The sequence below is a fragment of the Ursus maritimus genome, unplaced genomic scaffold (genome assembly GCF_017311325.1).
Source record: "Ursus maritimus isolate PB19 unplaced genomic scaffold, ASM1731132v1 scaffold_14, whole genome shotgun sequence".
Taxonomy (NCBI): domain Eukaryota; kingdom Metazoa; phylum Chordata; class Mammalia; order Carnivora; family Ursidae; genus Ursus; species Ursus maritimus.
The window spans coordinates 28,340,120-28,359,053 of record NW_024423786.1 but is presented as its reverse complement, the minus strand read 5'-3'; the positions used below and the strand labels follow the sequence as shown (position 1 = coordinate 28,359,053).

Below are 18,934 nucleotides of genomic sequence, written 5' to 3'. Positions count from 1 at the left end.
TTTTTTTTTTTCTTTCGGTTTTGAAAAAGACTGAAGTAAAAAAAAAAAGATCCAGTTATTAAATAGCCTTAAAGACTAAAAAAATAGGATAGGTACCTTTGGCGAGGGAAGTTAAATTAGGAAGAGTGGTATCAGGGGACTTCTACTATATTTGTTGGCAATGTCTATTATTCTGCGATCAGAGTATATTTCTCTCTGTATTTTCAAGAGTATATATTTTTAATAAGTGAAAATGGCATAAAATACTTACCAATTCAAGAACTGTGTAATGGTACAAGCTTAATGGGACATAATTCTGACACAGGTCAAATTATGATCCCGGCAACATGGTAACTGCTCACAGGAAAAACCTAGTCAGACACGGCCAGCTGGTAATACAGGTGTGAGATTTAATCCTTGGTATCGGCATTGTAAAGGGGACCAGCTATATTTTAAAAGGTTTTAGAGAAGTGGGTCACATCATCCCATGTCTTGAAAGAAAAGCACCTGGTTAGTAAGTGGTTTTATTAAAGCTCCTTTCGCCCAATGCATCTTTTCAGTATTGTTCGCTGTCAGGTTCTAGAGATCATGCAGCCACCAGGAAAGCACCGCTTCAAGAGGCATTAGTAGCAGTTTTCTAACAGTGCAGAGGAGGACCACACAGCTAGTTAGCTCAGGAAAGGATGCCAGCTTGCTAACACACCCTGAGTGCATGCAGGGAAGCCAAGTATAATTTCTAAGGTTGGAAGCCTAGTTCTTAAGAAAAAAACTTAAAAAAAAAAAAACCCTTAAAGCACTCCTATATATTATATGATCATGTTAAAGATAAATGTATCTTGGCTTCTAAAGACTCGGTACATTGAAGTAGCTTTCTAATCATGATGATCATTTTAAGCTACACTGAAAATATATCCTTTCCTGGTTTTGGAGAAAAGGAGGTCTGATGGGGACTGAGTTGGACAGGTCCCTGTGCTGATGGCTGGCATGCCAGTTCCGGCCCAACTGGAGAAAGGGAAATGCTACATCATTCCCTTACAATGAAGTAAACGTCTTCTGTTTTCACAGGGGAACTCTGCATTGCCCTTGGAGGGTGCAAAAAGAGGAAACCAAATGCAAAATTAATATGACTGGGAGGGCTTCATGGAGCAAAATACCAGGGATGGAGAGGTCACTGAATTCAACTGACTGTCCTTGAGGACAGGGTTAGGGGGCTGTCTTTCAGTGGAACACAGTATCTGATATAGACTCGAGGCTCTGTCACATCCATCAGATGAATGATTTCGATTCCTCAGAAACCTGGAAGTGAAGAGTGCTTGATTGACTTTTGGATGTTGCATATTTACATCTATGAAATAATGTCCTTACAGTGATGTCCTTCTAGAACGATGGCCGTTTATTCTGTCACAAAGAGGAAAGCAAAGACTCTAGGTTCTAGTCATGTAGATTCTATGTCTTAAAACATCCAAGGACTTTTTCATGTTTTACCCTCTGCATCTGGAGGTCGAGGGATGATATCTGCACTTTATTTGCAGTTGTCTGCTTTTGTCTGGGGCCGTAACTGGAAGGGACATCAAGAAATTTAAGCATCTGATGTTAAGCGTGAATGTGCAGTTGATCAACTTCTGTTAATAAAAGGTTACTGAACAGCTACTATGTGCCAAGCATGATACTGGGACCTGGCCGGCCAGGAGCTCAAAACAAGTAAGATATGCTCCCTGTTGGTAAGGAGTTCACACTCCTTCAGGTGGCTGGCCACAGAGATTTGGGGTAAGAGTCACTGTCTACCTTCCACATCCACATCTTCCCATCTTTGCCCCACCAACTCCTCACTTCCTACTCAAAAGACCGGCTTCTCAGAAGGGCACATACGTCTTTTTGTATAACTGTGTGCACAGATCGGAAGCCTGTAAGTGTTCATTCTAACGTGCTGCAGCCCTGAGTACAGATCAGGAGAGAATTTTTCACCACAGGGGAACTGCCCCATAAGAAGTTTTTGGTGGGATGGTTTGGCTACAAGAAAAGAGTTGCTTTTCCTAAAACTGATGGAGACTATACAGGAAATGACAGGATTCAAAATTCTAAGGAAACATTTTGACCTTGGGTTTGAACAACAGGCCTGTCTTTGGTTCTAAGAGTAGGAAGAAAAGAACGAAACACAAAATTTGGATCACCAGGACTTTGAGGTTCCAGAAGTGCCATCAAACACCTGCCCAGACTCCCCACAGCATGTAGCTCCTTCCCCAATTCCTGCTGAGACATTTACCTGCCTGGGCCTGCATTGTTCTTTTGCCCTTTTGGTTTCCAGTTTTGATGCTATTACTTCTCTTTTCTTCTTCCAAGATATAAAATTCAGATCAGTCCCAGACAAACCCAGCCCCCATCACCCACAACTGATCCATCAATGAAACTACACAACATCTGGAGATCTGGAGTGGCCTGTGCTGCTTGTGGTCTTTCTTTTTCTCTTTCTTTTTTGTTTTGAATGAAGAAAAATAATGGAACAATTATGAACTGGAAAAGGAACATGGATGTGTGTCTGGGGACAGACAGGGTGATGATCATGATGCTGAACCAGAGGAAGTCCGTCTCTGTGTCTGATACACACAACTAGATACTCCAGGAGGGAAGGGATGTGGTCTCTCATTCTTCACGGCACGCCAGGAATGTGGCACCGGGCCTGGCAGGTAGGAGGAGCTAAACACTCTTTGTTGAATGGATGCATATTGTTCTCATTTTCTCCTCTTCACCTTCTCAGAACACTCTACCTGGGAACTCCTAGTGCAGCATTCCCACCTCAACCCTATATGCCAAGGCGACAAAGCAGGCAATTTGTAGGAAATCCAAATGGACATTTAACATCTCCTGCCCCCTCACTGATGTCTAGTTAGATTTGGGGCAGGACAACTCAGAGCTGGCACATGGCGTGTGCACAGTTCATTATACGAACAAATGATGTTGCAGAGATCCTTCTCACATTTCTGAAAAGGCATTCATTTCCTGCTACCTGTACTGGACTTCGTGGCTCCAGAACTGCACGTACTTCTTTTTTTTCCATTAGCCATCCCCTCGTGCATACACTTATACCTTAAACACATATTTTCTAAGTAAATATTTTGTGACAGGTGCTGCTAGAAACCAGGGATACAGAGAAGAACAAGAACAGACATGGCTCCTTTCCTCATGGAGCTAAGTGAAAAAACTGCCTACCATATTATATGGGGTTTGGGACAGATGTGGGGCAGGTGAACAGCAGCTAGACTTGGATGGCTACCACTCCAGCAGACTTAGACAAGCAATCACCTTCTCCAAAAAAAAAAATCCAAATTATGGCCAATCGGTGGCCACCTACCATTCCCTGAGTCAAAGTATAGTGGGGAAGGCGTGCAGGGCCTGTCCAGCCACCGAGGCTTACCTTTTGACACAAGATTCAATCATGTCACTGGCCATCAGCTTCAGCCGTTGTTCTAGGTGCTTTCCAAACTCTTCCTCGGGCCAGTGCAAGTCCCGAATGAAGGTCTGAAGGGCATCGAGTTTCCAGAACAGATCTTCTGAAGTGCCTGATCCATTACTGGCAGGATAAAAATTAGAAAACGAGAGTCACCCATGGGCCTTGGGTTCTGGAAAAGCTGACACAAAGACAACTAGGCGCTAGAAGGCTTAAGGCAAACAGTGGCTTCAACATACAAAACGACGCGTGTTGGCGGTGGAGGTGGGGGCCATCTCCACCGGCAGATTTTGAGTTTTACCATACATGACTTAGTCTGCTTTGTTCGGCCAATTATTCCAGACCAGTGAGAAGTCTGAGGAAAGGTGTTGCCCCACAATGACTAGGAGAACAGTGTATGGTAAAAATCAGCCTTCTTTTAATAACCACATTAACACATGTGATGATTCAGATGAAGGCCACGAACCAGAGGGAGAAGTAAGTTTCAACGGATAATAACTACATGGCACCATGCAGTTATTAAAATTCAGGGTTTCATGCACTTCCCCAGCTCCCCTCCAGAGCGGAGGCCTCTTGGAGATTGCACAAGACTTTCAGTTTTAAAAGGACAGTGCTAACAAAGTGGTGAGCGAGGACCTGCTTTCTCTCTTGAAGAGCTGGAAAGAAACTGGGGTGACTCAGATCAAGACGAGTACACCTGGATACCTTGAGTCCAAGATTCTTGTTCAGTTTGGTTCTCACTCCAATTATCATAGACCAGCCTGTTACATAGGCAGCCCCAGGACGAGGTGAGTTGCGGGGGTGGGGGGCGATGAGCCAACAAGGGATATTTGCAAAGCGTTAGGGCTCAAAACCTGAGCTCTTTTACCATTGCACCACCTTACCCAGTCCCCTGTACAGATGGAGAAATTGGTCTTGATTCCTTTCTGTACAATGACATCTAAGAAACTTTCACCTGGGGCATCCACGGAAAGCCTGTGTATGGGAAATGCTCCATCTCTCACCCTCTTGTCCTTCTCTGGCTGGCTTTCTCTTTGGTTAGCAGTTCCATTTGGAGCTCTGAGGGGTGGCCACCCACCCCCCTTCCTCGCATACCACTAATGCTAACACGGTAATTTATAAAATGTCCAACACACCATGCATTACCACTTGTTCTGACATCGTCTATAGAAACAGATGAGAGTGGGTGTTTCTATTGTGACAGATGCCAGCTGCATTGAATTAATGCTTCAGAGAGAAATATAGCTAGTGCATAAACGCATACACGGCTACTGTGGGGTGGGGAGGGGGCAAACTCCCAACATGCCGAGAGGGAGCCTACGGCCTGGACCAACAGGGTAATGTTTCCAAGGACAGACCAGTCTGAGGTCAGTATGTAGATGTATCTGACACGAAGGAGCAGGTAACATGGAAACACGTCCTTAAAAATGAAAGGTGGCAAAGGAGGAAACTGGAATTATGAAAAGATATAGAATCAGGCATTTCCTGGTGGGTGATTGAGGATCTACGCCTTCTATACAGATCCTGCCGTAAGCACTGTTCAGAAGTGGGGGGATGCGTTGTTTCTCTGTGAAAGTTCAGCCTTCCCCCTACCCCCATCCTATGCTTGGGAAAAAGAAACCCCAACTTTGTCTAGCCTAAACCCCGTTTTGGAACTGCATGGTTGTATGTTTTAAATCATTAAGTACATATGAATGCAATAATTGGTATTTATTACAACAACATTTTGACACCCATCTGGTTTCAGAGTTTCAAAAAATTCTTCTAGGGTTTTTTTTTTCTTTGAAGAGCTTATTATTAAGTTTTGACATGAGGAAAAGAATATTTTCTTTTTATTTTTAAGATAAACTGTTAATGTTAAGGCAATAGCACCAAGATTATTTTGATTGCTGAGCAGTTACCAAAATGTGTTCCCACTCATGCCTTAATTAATTGAATGGAGACCATTATCTGCTTTATTACAATGTCTTGATTCATATCTTTTCAAAAACAATGCCACGGAGCATGCATAGAAGAAGGTAAGAAAAGCTTTCAGATATTTCTATTTTAATTTTTAACAGATACTACCTAATCTAACTTTTGATATAGTCATCTTAGCATGAATATGATTTACTTTTTTTAGAAGAATTTTTTTTCAGACATAAATTTTTGGAGGTTTTAATTTGTCTTTAAAAGAGAATCAGACACATTGACTATATGATTTCATTGTGAACTTGTGAACGAACAGAGGTTTTTAAAAATGTTAGGCAACTTCGAAGCAGCCAAGTACAGCAGTCATTTAATGCCCTGTTTCTACCTGGATCACTGCAGAAATAAAAATGTTGAGGGCCATCTTGATGAATGTGATTTCGAGATTTCAAAACATCACTGCCAGTTTCAGATCATTTTTTATTCCTTTGATAATAACACTTCCCTTTGAAAATGTGCCAATTTATTCTTTCAAGAAAAAGCTTATCTGGCCTATAATTAGCTGTGGTCTAAGAAAAGGATCAAAGGAGAGTATAGAATCACTAAACCCTATTTCACTTATTAAATCATGCACATGGTTTTAATTTAATTTCCCTGAGGCGGAATTTAGGGGTGCTGGATCTTCTTCTTGCTATGGGGAAAAAAAGAGAGCGGGTTCACTTCCTAAGCTAGAAGTGGTGGCTCAGCCTGGACCCCTGAGCTGCTGCTTTTATAGGGGCGGCCAGGCCTTCCCAAAAGACAAATCCCATGCATTCGGCATTTGTACTGATGAATGCAAAAAACGGCCCTATCCTCAGACCACAGATGATACGGCTACCGTAAAATTTAGTTATTTGTTGTTTGACTCTTGCATTCTCAAATTTAGATATCTTCTTGCTACCTCGATCCCAATGCTCCATATTGCATTATGACCTTGGAAAGTATCTTTACATAACATAGACATTACTGAGGCTTGATCCATTCAGAAGTTTTCATTTAGCCCTGAACATACTGTTACTATATCCTGCCATTTGCTGACACCAGAAATATGCTTTATGGTTTAAACAGTCTCTAGGAATTTTTTATTTAAAGAAAACCCCAACTTCTAGGTAAGTGTGCTTTCCTCTTAGATTTGGATCAGGCCAGAGATGACTGGACAGCCTATCAAAGAGGTTTCAGGGACTATTTTTGAATGAAGAACTCCTAGAGTCATGGTACCTGAATTAAAAAAAAAAAAAAAAGCAACAACAAAAAAACAAAACATGGGCAGATTTTTTTTGCAAAAGAATTCAGGAAGTGAAACATAGTTCTCAAGCGTTCAGTGGGCGTAAGACAAATTGTTAGTGCTGTATATATAGCAAACGCCTTACAAACACGCTGCATGCCAGAAATAAACAATATTGTCTCTGTATGATCAGCAAAATATGTCTAATTATCCATCTCCATCTCTGTTATATAGGATGTATAGAAATAAACAATACATATCCATGCCAAGATCACTTAAATTTAAATTAGATCTAATGTGAACTGAATACACACTCAGCATCATATATAGCAGCCATCCATGACGGTGCCGAAAAAGTAGGCATTTGTGGGATGCCTAGAGGGATGTTAACTGGTAGATTTGGTACTTTGGGAAGGTTCACATTGGGTAGGTTCACATTGGGTAGGTTACTGGTTAAACTCCTGTGGAAGAAACAGACAGAAAGAAAAAAATACCATCACAGTGACAATGCAGATGTGGCAGAAGCACATGACAGTTGTAAATAAACTGGCTATGTCCACAGCAAGACGACAGCGAGAAATCAAGCAACACGCTTCAGAAGACAGCTTACGGATGGGGAGCTGTGGTGCGGTTAGGTATTCAGACAGAAATGACAAAAGTGAATGGAGAAAAATTAACCACAGAGTGACTTAAAAGTGTGGAAACTCAAAGACACCTAGACACAATGATCACATTATTTAAACGCCTTGGGTGAGGGGCTTTCGGTTTCCAAATCCACTGCCACGAGAGTCTACAACTTGTCTGATGCTAAGAACTTGAAGTTCATGGAATTCTTGGCATCGGTGGAGCTGGGGCTGCGGGGGAAATAGCTGGGACTGAGAGCAATGATGGTGCACTTTCATTTTCTTTCATTCGTAAGTCATTTTTGATGGAGGCATTTTCTCAAGTCAGATATTAGATACAAGGCATGATACAGAAGTTCACCCACTTGAATGCATACTTTCCAACTGTTATTTCGAAGACAGGTGTATGTGCAACAGGGTGTCATAGTTGATGGCAAAGATGAAGGAGTTGTATCAAGAAGAAGGCTTAGCTTGGAATAATTGTATAAAACACTTAAAGAAATGTCCTCCCCCAAACTAAGTCCAATTAAAATGGAGAAATGTTTAAACACACAAAAAGACACCTAGGAAAAGAAAAGAATCCCAAACTCTTCTCGAATTTTAAATTCTTGGAGCATAAGTGGATTTCAAATGTGGTCTTGCGTTAGAGTAATCACCCTTGGAAGTGAGATAGAGACGGGGAGAAAGAAGGCAGGGCTTTAGAGGTGCTGGGGATGTCCTGTTTCTTTATCTGTGTGATTGTTATAGGGGTGTGTTCAGTCTGTGAAAGTTAACCAAGCAGCACATTTTTCTGTAAAATGTTAAAATGAACAGAAAGTTAAAAAATGTGACCTGCATCCGCTTTTTGTTTTTGAACGAAGATGGATCAACTGATGTGATGGAGAGATGGATAACTTAATGAATAAAGAGAGAAAATAAAACAAAACAAAAACCCCAACTTGAATCAAGCGTAGCTCTGCGGAGGGACTGTGGCATTTACCACTCCATGAGCTGGCACCGTGTGTCTCTGTAGTGGCATTTTAAGGGTGTTCCATCCAGCCAAAGTCACTGGCACGGTAGAGCCCAGCCTAACTCTGCATCTGAGAGGAGCCTTCCTGTTTAAGTGGAGTTGACAGAACTTTGGCAGAGGAGTTGAGGGTTTCTTTTTGGATCTTGCAGAAGAGCAAGTTTTGCCAAAGCAGCTCTGCCCCGGGCAAGCTGTGTTTGACTAACAGAACTCTTGCAAGGGCTGGAGCTGCCTCTGGGCTTGCTTAGCGGGGCAAGTCTCCTGATAAGTCAGAAATCCTGGAACCTACAGAGAGTCCGGACACCTGCCTTCCTTCAGAAACAAGTTACTCTTGCACAATGGCAATATGGATGGAAAAACCTAGAATGCAAAATTGCCAACCTGGCATTCTTTTCCTTAAGGGAAACAGGTGTCACACAGGTTTGTTCTTTACGCTTTACGTTTTGGGAAAGCCAATTACACTTCTCTACGTGGGATGAGAGGGTGCTCTTCTGGGAATGGTCAAGAGATTAGCTAGATAGGACTATGAAGTAGAAGGAACAATGGAACTTTTTCTTTGATGTTTCTCTGTGTAACCAGAGAATCTGCCTCTGAAGTCAGTCCCTGGTGGCTCTCAGACTTAAACACTGCCATGTAACAAAACCATTGGTGATTTCCATGAAGACATGTGTAAGCCTACATAAGCAAATGTGATCATTAGATGATACACACACTGAATAATGATCAAGGAATTAGGAGATCTTTAGAGATGGCAGCCTGGCAAGTTAAAATGTCAATTCTAAGCAAATTAAAAGTAGCTAGGAATGAATAACATACAGGTGTATGCAAAAGCAACTAAATTTAAACATATTAGCGGATGGTGGGTACACAAATTAGAAATGAGCTTTGTTTTGCATATGCAAATTTGAAAAATACTTATATTAACCAAAACATATTGTATTTGTAAAATATGACATTTTGGCTGGACTACTGTGTTGGACTCATGTAGAAACATTTCCTTCATGTGACATGCTATAATGCTCTATGTTTAAAAGACTGAAACACGCTTGTTATTTCCATTTAACAAAGTAATAGATAATAATAATTAGTAACTATTAATGTTACTAATACTTTATTTGGATATTAATAACTTATATTAATAGTCAAAGAGGCAATTCCATGCATAATATACATGTGAAAAGGGAGAATTTTCTAGTAGCACTCAGGTCAGATCAGGCTCCAGGAGCTGCTGATGGATATAACAAATTATTATTTTAGAGGGCCCTTTAACAACTACCTAAAAACAAGTCCATCACATGCTTCTCTGTGAGAATCATAATGGGATATCTCTGGATAGGATAAGAAGTGTGAATTGCAATCCTAACAACTGATATATGTTAAAAATTAGACTCATTCTGGGGCACCTGCCTGGCTTAGTCGGAGGAGCGCGCGACTCTTGATCTCGGGATTGTGGGTTTGAGCCCCATGTTGAGTGTATTTATTTTTTACTAAAAAATAAATAAATACACTTTAAAAATTAGACTCATTCACTATGCGGACTCTGCTAAAAAACAATAGTTCCAATTCAGGTCAAATGCCCATCCCTGGAGAACTGGATTAAAAAATTCTCATCTGCTCTCTCTCACATGGATGAAAGTCACAAACGTGCATGCCTCATTCCTATGGATGAAACGACTAGAGGTAGAGACATCCCTCACTTCTGGAATAAATTCTAATCAAGACTGTGTCTCCATGCAGAGAGGATACGGTCGGGTGTTCTCTCAAAGATTTCTGGATGGGGATAGCTCTGAGATTCAGAATGCCTCCCACTTTATGAGCCACTTGTTGCATGAAGGTACATAGTACATCTTGTCTTCTTTTGGTGCTCAGGACCCTAAGCCTTTCTCCATGCTTATCCTTAGGTCTAATCCCTAGCTTGGGGAGGTGGGCACTCTCTGATATCTTTCTATAGTTTAGCACTCTAAACTAACCTTTTATTCATTAGCATCACCAGGCACCCAACTGCCTTCCTCGTGAGAATTTAATACCACCAATATACTGTACATCTGTGTATGCACTCTAGGTAGACCTGTGCTTTATACACATACGTGACATGAGTAAAATTTTTTTTTTGCCTCTCTGCCCTGCCAAGAATCAATTTTTACCAGCCTGGGAGCTGTAAAGCCCCTGTTTGAAAAGTATGACCTGGGGAATAAAGTTCTAAACTTCGTGGGCTTTTCGAACCTCCCAATCAACTTTCCAACCTATGGCTTACCTCCCTCCTCATCTGTGCTGGCCAAACTCAAACATTCACTGTTTCTATCACATACCCTACTACCCCCCATGTTCCTACGTTTGCTCATGCTCTTTCCAAGCATCCTTCCCCTTTGGCTATCTTACTCTCCAAGCTATTTCCTTTGTGACTCCTCAGTGGAGATTCATTCCCTTGTACTCTATGCTCTCATTACTCTTTGTTATGTTATTTGTACATTGGTGAATATTTAAAGTCATTTTTCTCGTGTGTATGTTGCTCAGACCCAGATTGAAATCCCCGACCAGAGGATTGTATCTTACCCTTTTTCTCCTCCCCATAGTTTTCCTATTGTATCCTTATAATTTTCAGGCTGTATGGTTTCTTAATAAATGTCAGTCAATAAACATTTATTGAGTACCTGTTGCGTCCCAGGCCCAGGTGCTAGGGAGGCAGTGGTGATCAAATGTCAGGGGGAAAAGATGGAAAAATCCTTGTTTTACAAAGGAGGATATGAGGCTTGGAAAAGTCATCTGACTTGCCCAAGTCACCCAGCAAGTTAGTAGCAGAATCAGGGGTGCAGACTCCTCCGAGTCTAGTACTTTCGTATTTCATACCAGGTCACCGACATGTTGCTAAGGTATCTTTGGTCTGATAGTTTATTATCATTAAGATACTGACATCCTTGACAATCTGGAAGATGAAAGTTATTTCAAGAATACTTTTCATATGTCTATCTCAGGCAGAGAGAGATAGAGTGCATTTTGAGAAATGAAAAGCAGGTTTTTCAGGGTGCATATATTGAGAACAGTGTTTAGTGCAACCATTCAGAGCCATCCTAGCCTGAAATGGGCAACATGAAGCACGGATTCCCTGTGCCTGGAGGTGTTTAAGTGGAGATTGAGAGAAAGTCTGTCAAGGAGAGGGTAGTGTGGAGTGGGTACTTGGTACTAGCCCTGGGAAGCTCTGGATTGTGTGCTTTTTAAGTTTGCTTCCACACAGAAGGCCAGGATGACCTGACTAACAAGGAGCCAACTGTAAAAAGCTGGTAGAAATGTTGTCCAACTGTCAGTTAGGACCAAAAGCTTTTATTCACAGCTACAGGGAGAGCTGTGAACAACCTGCCCAGCAATGGTCCTATGACGTGTCCTGATGGACACCCACCAGAGGGTTATGGGCTCTAGCTTGAGCCTAGTCCCGAGAGGCTGACGATCTTCAGCTGTGGTTAGAAGCCGTGCAACGACATTTTCCACAAATACACAGAGTTTCTAATCATGAATTTATCTGACCTAATGGAAACAGAGATGCAACTGCCCTTTCTCTCTGTGAAGAGATGGGTGGCCACCTTTCTAGAGAAAAGCAGCAATAGGACTTGGCCATTTGACCCTTTCTCTCAGGTAGCTTTGGTTTTATCGAGCCCAAAGGACTGTATCTCTGTTTTATTTTATAGGGCCATATTTTGAAATAAGAAATTCTGAAGAATAAAAAATACTTTTCATCTATTTTTTAGCAAGCTCAATATATTAGTAGCATTTTCTTGCCAGAGTGCCATTTTTCTTTAATATTCTGAATGCTAGTTTTTCTTGAAGCAAGCTTTACAATGCATTTCTCAGTCATTTTACCTATAATCAAGTGCCTGTAGTCACAACTTTTGAAAAATGGAAGAAGAGAAGTATTTGAGTATAACAATTATTTGAGGGAAAGGTTATGCGTGCATGTGTGCGTATGCGTGTGTATGCATGTGTGTATGCGTGTGTGTGGGTGCGCGTATGTACACATACTGGAAGAACACATGTAAGAGTAGAGAAAATTGAACAAACTAAATCTATTTATCTAAGTCAGTTTCTTGTTTTTGAGTAAGCATAATTTAAAAAAAAATTACAAAAAGATCATCCTTGACTTGGAAAAAAAATCCAAAAAGGAAAGTGAATCTGTGCTTCTTCACTAGCGGTCAGATAAAAGCTTGTACTTTCTCTTCACCTGGTAGGAAGTATAGGGAGACTCATTTGTCTTAGCACATAAAAGCACGACCCCAAGTTCTTTTTACCCTTCAGTTTGTGCCGGCCATTCTGTTCATCTGTCACAGCATTCACATTCTGTTTACAAATCAGCTAATAAAATGTGTGTGGTTTCGAAGCACTGTAATTTAGTTTATGTTTTAGTTGGCACTTTCAAATTCCTCAACATACTCTAAAAGGCAATGTACTATTTACCATGAATTGAACAGACTACAGTCACAGTCACTAACCAATAGTGCAGTTTGGGACAGCAAAAAGCTACTTAAGAAAAAAACCACATCTACATAAAACATTCCTAGGTTATTATTCACAACTATTAATCCTTCACTAATTTTCAGATCTTTAAATTACTGGTCCAAGAGTTCAAATTTTATTTTTTTAATCATTAAAAAAACTCCCCAACAAAACTTTCCTTGACTAACACTTCCAATTGTGAAAATAATCTTGATTCCTCCTTTATGTCTGATGGTATCAAGAATATTTAATACTTCAAGAGGAATAGCAGTTACTTGCTTGAAGAATTTAACAGATTATAAAATGACATTGGTGACATTATCACAGAGCTTCACAACAATTCTCAGACATTGAGTAGGGACACTTTAAAAAATCAGTTTTACAGACAAGAAAACAGTTCACAGAGTTTTGAAGCCTTGCCTTCTGGCTGATGAGGGGAGGGCAAGGCCCTAACTTTAGGGCCCTTTAAGAAATAGTGACAGATACCAATCATTTCCTCCCATGTGGTTGGCAGTAGCAGCATTCACGTTTAAACCCAAGTAAAAGCTATTTCAAGACCATTACTATTTTGAAAATGTGAATATTACTCATTTGAATCTTTTCCTTTTCTCAGATGTTCTCTACAGCACAACTGTCTTGAATACAAAGAGCATTAAAAAAAAATACAGTCGCTTGTTCGTGCTTTGTCATTAAGAGACCGTTTAATTCTCATGAGTTAAAAGTCAGCAGGGCCATATTAAGAGACGGTATAAACCTGAGAATAACAAGCTAAAATTTAGATTTCTTGGTGCTTGCAAATGAAGAGCAACTGCCTATTAACCTGCTTTCAGTAGGGTAAGTCAAGAAACTTCTCCCGTGGCTTAGACATGGAAGTTGGGGGAGGGGGTGGCTGAGAAAGCTATTTTGCACTGATTTCTTTATCAGTTAGAGTCATGCAGTATAATATTAGAGGAAGAATCTCAATCCAGAGAACTGCTTAGAGACAGGGTACAGGTCAAGTCTTGTAAATTGAGGAAAAGGGTTTTGAATATTTGTTCTGGAGTGTCTCAAAGTCTGCTGTAAATACCCCCATTTTGTTCCATACTGGTTGTTACTTCCCAAAGATGTAAAGGACTAGAAAGAATTAAATGCTTTTCTTACATAAAAGAAAAAAAAGAGTCTAACAGGGCAAAGCTAATGTCAGACTTTATTGGAGCTTTTTAAATCACACCAGAAAATTTTCTCCACCTAGAAGCCTTCTATGTCTCTAGAAAGGGGAGCCTGAGACTGACCCTCTGGCAGCCCTCAGTCACAGCCCTCCTCCTTGCTGGGGAACGCAGGTGGCACTGAATCTGCCAGACATTTTCAAATAGGATCTAAGATTTGCTAAGCAATTGTGGAAATTGCCAAATTCACACCCTACAGGATATCCTGTCATTGGTCCTAAAGGATATTCCCCTGAAAAAAAAAGTAGTTGAATAGATTTAGGAAACTCCAGGTGAAGCAGAGTGAAATAAGGGTCTGTATGACTACGTTCTCAGAGTTTTCAAATATGCTCTTGTGCTTTGTGGTTCTCCAGGAGATATGAGTGTGCGGTAGATGAGTGCGGTATATGGAGTCTTCTAAACATATCTGGCCATAGAGTCCTTTTCTCGAGGTGTATCTCGAAGGCCAAGACCAGGAAATGGCAAACTATAGCCCATAGGACAGTCTCCTGTTTTTGAAAATAAAGTTTTATGGGAACATAGCAACACTTGTTCATTTGCCTTTTGTCTGTTTTTGGTTTTTCACTACAATGGTAGAGCTGAGTAGTTGTGACAACAGAGATTGTGTAGTTGAAAAGGCTAAATATTCACCTTTTATAGAAAAAGTTTGCTGACCCCTTGCCTAGACACCTATGGAACACACTGTGGGAAACATTAATTCCTAAGGATATCACCACTGGAGTAAGATACACAGTATAAACATCAGAGCCAAGTTTATAGCCCTTATTTCTTATTTCTCTTGTGCAATAAAACAAAGATTTCATTTCATAAAACATTTCTCAACCTCCTCCTGCCTCCTCTGCTTTGGACAAGGATGGTATGAGCATCACAGCCAGAAACATGTACAGTGTTTGCTCTCTGTCCACGCTAACAATAAAAACTGTAAGACACCGCTAATCCATTTCTGTATGACTCTCCAGCCATTTGCACCCAAACTCCGATGGTATCAAAAAAGGTTTCCTTACTTGACTGGTTCCCATGACTCCCGCTCAAAGCCCCTGTGAATGGATTGTGCAATTGAGGACTCCATCAAATCCACATATCTAACCACAAGTGGGGCAAACAGGTCTTGCAGGTGTTTGTGAAATTTTCCATTGCACAAATTATCTAGAACAGATAAGCAAAAGCTCGGTAAGAACCCACAGTTGCTTTATCAGCATACAACGTACATACAGAAGGGACTGTCTTCTATATTAAATACACTGTTCCTAGGGGATGCAAGAAAAGGGGGGTATAAAAGTACATGAACAGCACCGAAGCTCATGATTAGATCTGTGTGGAAGGAAAATGGAATTCAAAAATATTTTACCCGTTTGTTTCATTCTTCTAAAAAGGAAAAACAATCATGCTCCTTTAAAAAACAGTAAAAACAATAACCAACAACTATTTTTTAGGTTTTCTCCTTATACCTGCTACCCCTCCTCCCATGACATTAGCAGAAAGAAAGAATATTCTGTACCCCTCCCCTCCTTCATCACTCTTCTTGGAAGGAAGGTCTATTTTATGGCTATGTGTTGCTATAAGATACTGAAATACTTGGGGTGTTATTTAGCTAGAAATTATTTTTCATCTAGAAAACATCTTTCAATAAAAATTTCAAAATGTGAAGAGGTTAAGTTAATTAGCTTGTCAAAAGCAAATAAAACACACAGGCACGAGTATCGCTTATCACACTGCTCTTGGGTTCTCCTGCCTAGTTAAGAGAGGGCTTCGGTGCAACAGGAAATTTGTTGGTAGAAAGAGAAGGGCCATCAGCTGTAAACTTGTTTTTGTTTTTGTTTTTTTTTTTTTTTTTTTTAAGCAATAAGAAAACTCTGAAGAGGTTTCACTAGCTTGTAGTCTCACTGGGCCAAAGACATTTTAGCGGTCTGTTTATCTGCATGCTACTTAGGAAAGTCAACCAGTCAAAGATAATACATACAGTCGGTACGGAGAAAATCATTCAGCAGCTGAAACAGTGGAAAACTGTCCCACGTGTCTGGGGGCTGCACCTCTAATGCCGCATCCATGTCCACTGCAAAAAGTGACAGGAACGTCTCGGCATGCTCCACCATCAAGTCTGACCACCACGCGAAGGCCTTTGAAATTTGGCAGAAAAACAACAGACAAAGAGGCGATAAGTTTTTCTCTCCGACCTAAGATGTGAGGTTAAGCCCTCATTGGTCAAGATTAATTGTGCATCAGCAGGGTTTGGTAACTTTATTGTAAAAAGAACAGCATTTTTGATACAATGGGTCCTCTCAGCGTCCCAAGGCCATGCTTTTCATCATTCCAAGCCTGCCTCAGAAAGTCTTTATCTGACTTGCTGGTCAAGGATGCAGCTGTAGAAACGACAGACGCGGAACTTCTGTTCAATTTACAATAATCCAGTAGGTTTGGAGTCATGCTCTTTGTCACTGTTGTTGGCTAGCTCTTGCTCTAAGGTATTAGAATTTGGGAGTTTCTTCACTGTGTTTATGGGTTTTCTGCTGGTCTAACTTGAAAATTTGCAATTAGGGTTCACTTATATCTACATATCTGGGCTTCATTGCCTATGGTCTCATACAAGCTCAGCAACTCATATTTCTCTACGCATTGGTCATGTTATTCCTATTTCATACCAAGTCACCAAATGTTTGAGTCAACATCTCTTTAAGCGGGGAGCCTCTGGTTTTGCATCCTGTCTGTAGGAAAGATCAGGTGGAAGCTAGGAAACACTCAGTAAGATTAGGACTTACTTTTCTGGGGGTCGGACATATATGTACATTGAAAACCAAAAAATATCAGTGAAGTAACTCATTTTCATGCACGTGGGTCCTTGGAAATCATTGTGCAGGGTCTCGGGGCAAACATTCACATTGGACTAGGCCAGATGTGAATGCCATTCAAAGGCATGCATGCATGGTAACTAATCATTTCTGGCAGGGAGCATGCAGAATGAGTGGCGGTGTCAACAGGCCCCCCCTTTTTTTTCCTGATTTCAAAGAGCAGAGAAACAAAAACAAATTGCCAGCCCCTTTTTGCCCCCCACCTCCCCACCCAATGCCGTAAAGTATTTACACTGGAAACACTTTCCGGAGCATTCACCAAAAAAAGATGAGAAGGCGTTTGGAAACATGAAAGATGATTATGGAAATAATTCCATAAATGAAAGAGTTTGTTCAATGGCCAAGCTCTTCTGTGATTTATTAGTTATTTGGGGATATTCTAACAGCCACTAGGAGGCAGAGTAGGGGTCCACCTCTCTTCTTTCATGAGATTTCATTTTACTTACTTCTCCTTTATCAACATGTGGCTGGTTTGCAAATTAAATGGAAAAAATCAAGTCATGGACCATTCTGCAAGGTCAGCTTGGCTGGAAATAGACACCTGCTGTTTCCATTTTAATATACAGTAAAACCTCACTGATTCAGAGTAATGAGAGAAGAGAGATGCTCATCTGTCAGCAAAAAAGCCTAAATTATGGGGTTTTCTAAAAAGAGGTATCATTTTACTGCTTTCAAATTCAGTCTGTAATTGGGCACCAAAGTAAAAGTTATTTGCTGGTTACCATATCAATGTATTATAAATGTAGAAGTTTTTAAAAACTTCCAATAATTGTAGACACATTGACCTATAAAGTGAAGTCAAAGAGATAGAAGTTTTGACTTCAGAGGTCCTGGGATGAAACTTATGAGAGAGCCTTTAGAATTTCCAGAGAAAGTTGAGATCACGTCAAACATTCTACTTAAGAAAAACTATACGATCTGTATCTGCAGTTGAATTGTCACAAGCATTTGTGTCTGAATCGATGAGGTTTTACTGTAGTTTTACTACCTCGGCATGAGAGCCCTGGGGTTTGGGGCTGGCTCCACTGACTACCTGGCTAAATCTGGCAGAGGAAGAAATCCTCCACCCCATTCCCCGAGTTCTCCCAGCCACCTGTTTTTTAGGCAGAGACCTTCTAAATAGTAGAACTTGCTGGAGTCCCACTCCCACCCCCAACCCTGTATGGAAGGATGACTCTCATCAGTCTTGCTACAGGGTACTGGAAAACTTCACAAAGGTACACCGAATGTTCGCTGGTACTCATTCTTTAGTTATTTGATTAACTTTACATCTTCAGGGTGAGTCCAAGTAAACAGTTACTGGGGAGACTGAGTTGCCTTCCCAAACATGATTTTGCTCTAGGATGACAGGAAAAAAACAAAACAAAACACAGAACAAAAACCAATCCTAAATGTCTGAAATTAAAAATGTCTTAGCCCAACCTCATACCTGGTTCTTACCAGGTTTATTTAAAAGTTGCAAACCAGAGGCCCTAAGAAGTACCCACTTCTACTATCTATCGAGAACTTAGCCCTTCACTGGAATTTAATAAAATTGAGCAATTATCTACAGTTGTTGCATTAATAGTCAAGTAGATAGGCAGCCCTACAAAGAACAATGACTACTGTGATGTGAATGATCACTTTTGAAGTCTGGCAGAGAAACTTAGGATTCTAGAATAACGATAATTTAAATATAGTTGTTGCAGGAGAAATGAAGACCAAATCTATTTCTGTACACCCAAGGTCATTCCTCCAGGACTTCATCATCAAACCTTACTCTCTGAGAAGGAGAAAAAGATTCTGGCAAGGGTAAAAACAACCAAAAAGCCATAATCATAATTTCAATCAAATGAACAGAATCTGTGTGACTGGGTTGCGCAAGGCAAGCTTTAAAATTAAAACAAAACAAAATAAAAAAACCACCCAGACCCAACAACTATATTTATTATGCTTGCTCATACAGGTGAATGCTATTTTTGTATATGAGTTAACTCAAAGTTTGTGGGTATCTAAAGTCTTTGGAAATCTTTTCCAAAGACAATAGGGAGGTGTATTTTGGCTCCTAAATACTTACCTGGTACTTTTCATTATTTAAAGGCAAAGATGTATGCTTTAGGAATATAGTCCACCACACTGAACACACTGTATATTTTGTACACAAACTACATGTATATATGTACCCCTTTGTGTACCA

General features: G+C 40.5%; 1 protein-coding gene across 2 annotated transcripts in view; it reads right to left on the bottom strand.

Annotated features, from left to right (window-relative positions):
• CADPS (calcium dependent secretion activator) overlaps positions 1–18,934 on the bottom strand; it is a 355,693-nt gene that overhangs the window by 77,645 nt on the left and 259,114 nt on the right. The window contains exons 18-21 of one of the 2 annotated variants that reach the window (XM_040628597.1): positions 15,873–16,029; positions 14,917–15,058; positions 6,911–7,057; positions 3,392–3,547 (exon numbers count right to left, since the gene is read on the bottom strand). In XM_040628597.1, coding sequence (XP_040484531.1) covers positions 3,392–3,547; positions 6,911–7,057; positions 14,917–15,058; positions 15,873–16,029 — 602 coding nt within the window. The remainder of the gene's footprint in view (positions 1–3,391; positions 3,548–6,910; positions 7,058–14,916; positions 15,059–15,872; positions 16,030–18,934) is intronic. The other variant, XM_040628596.1, reaches the window with a different exon arrangement.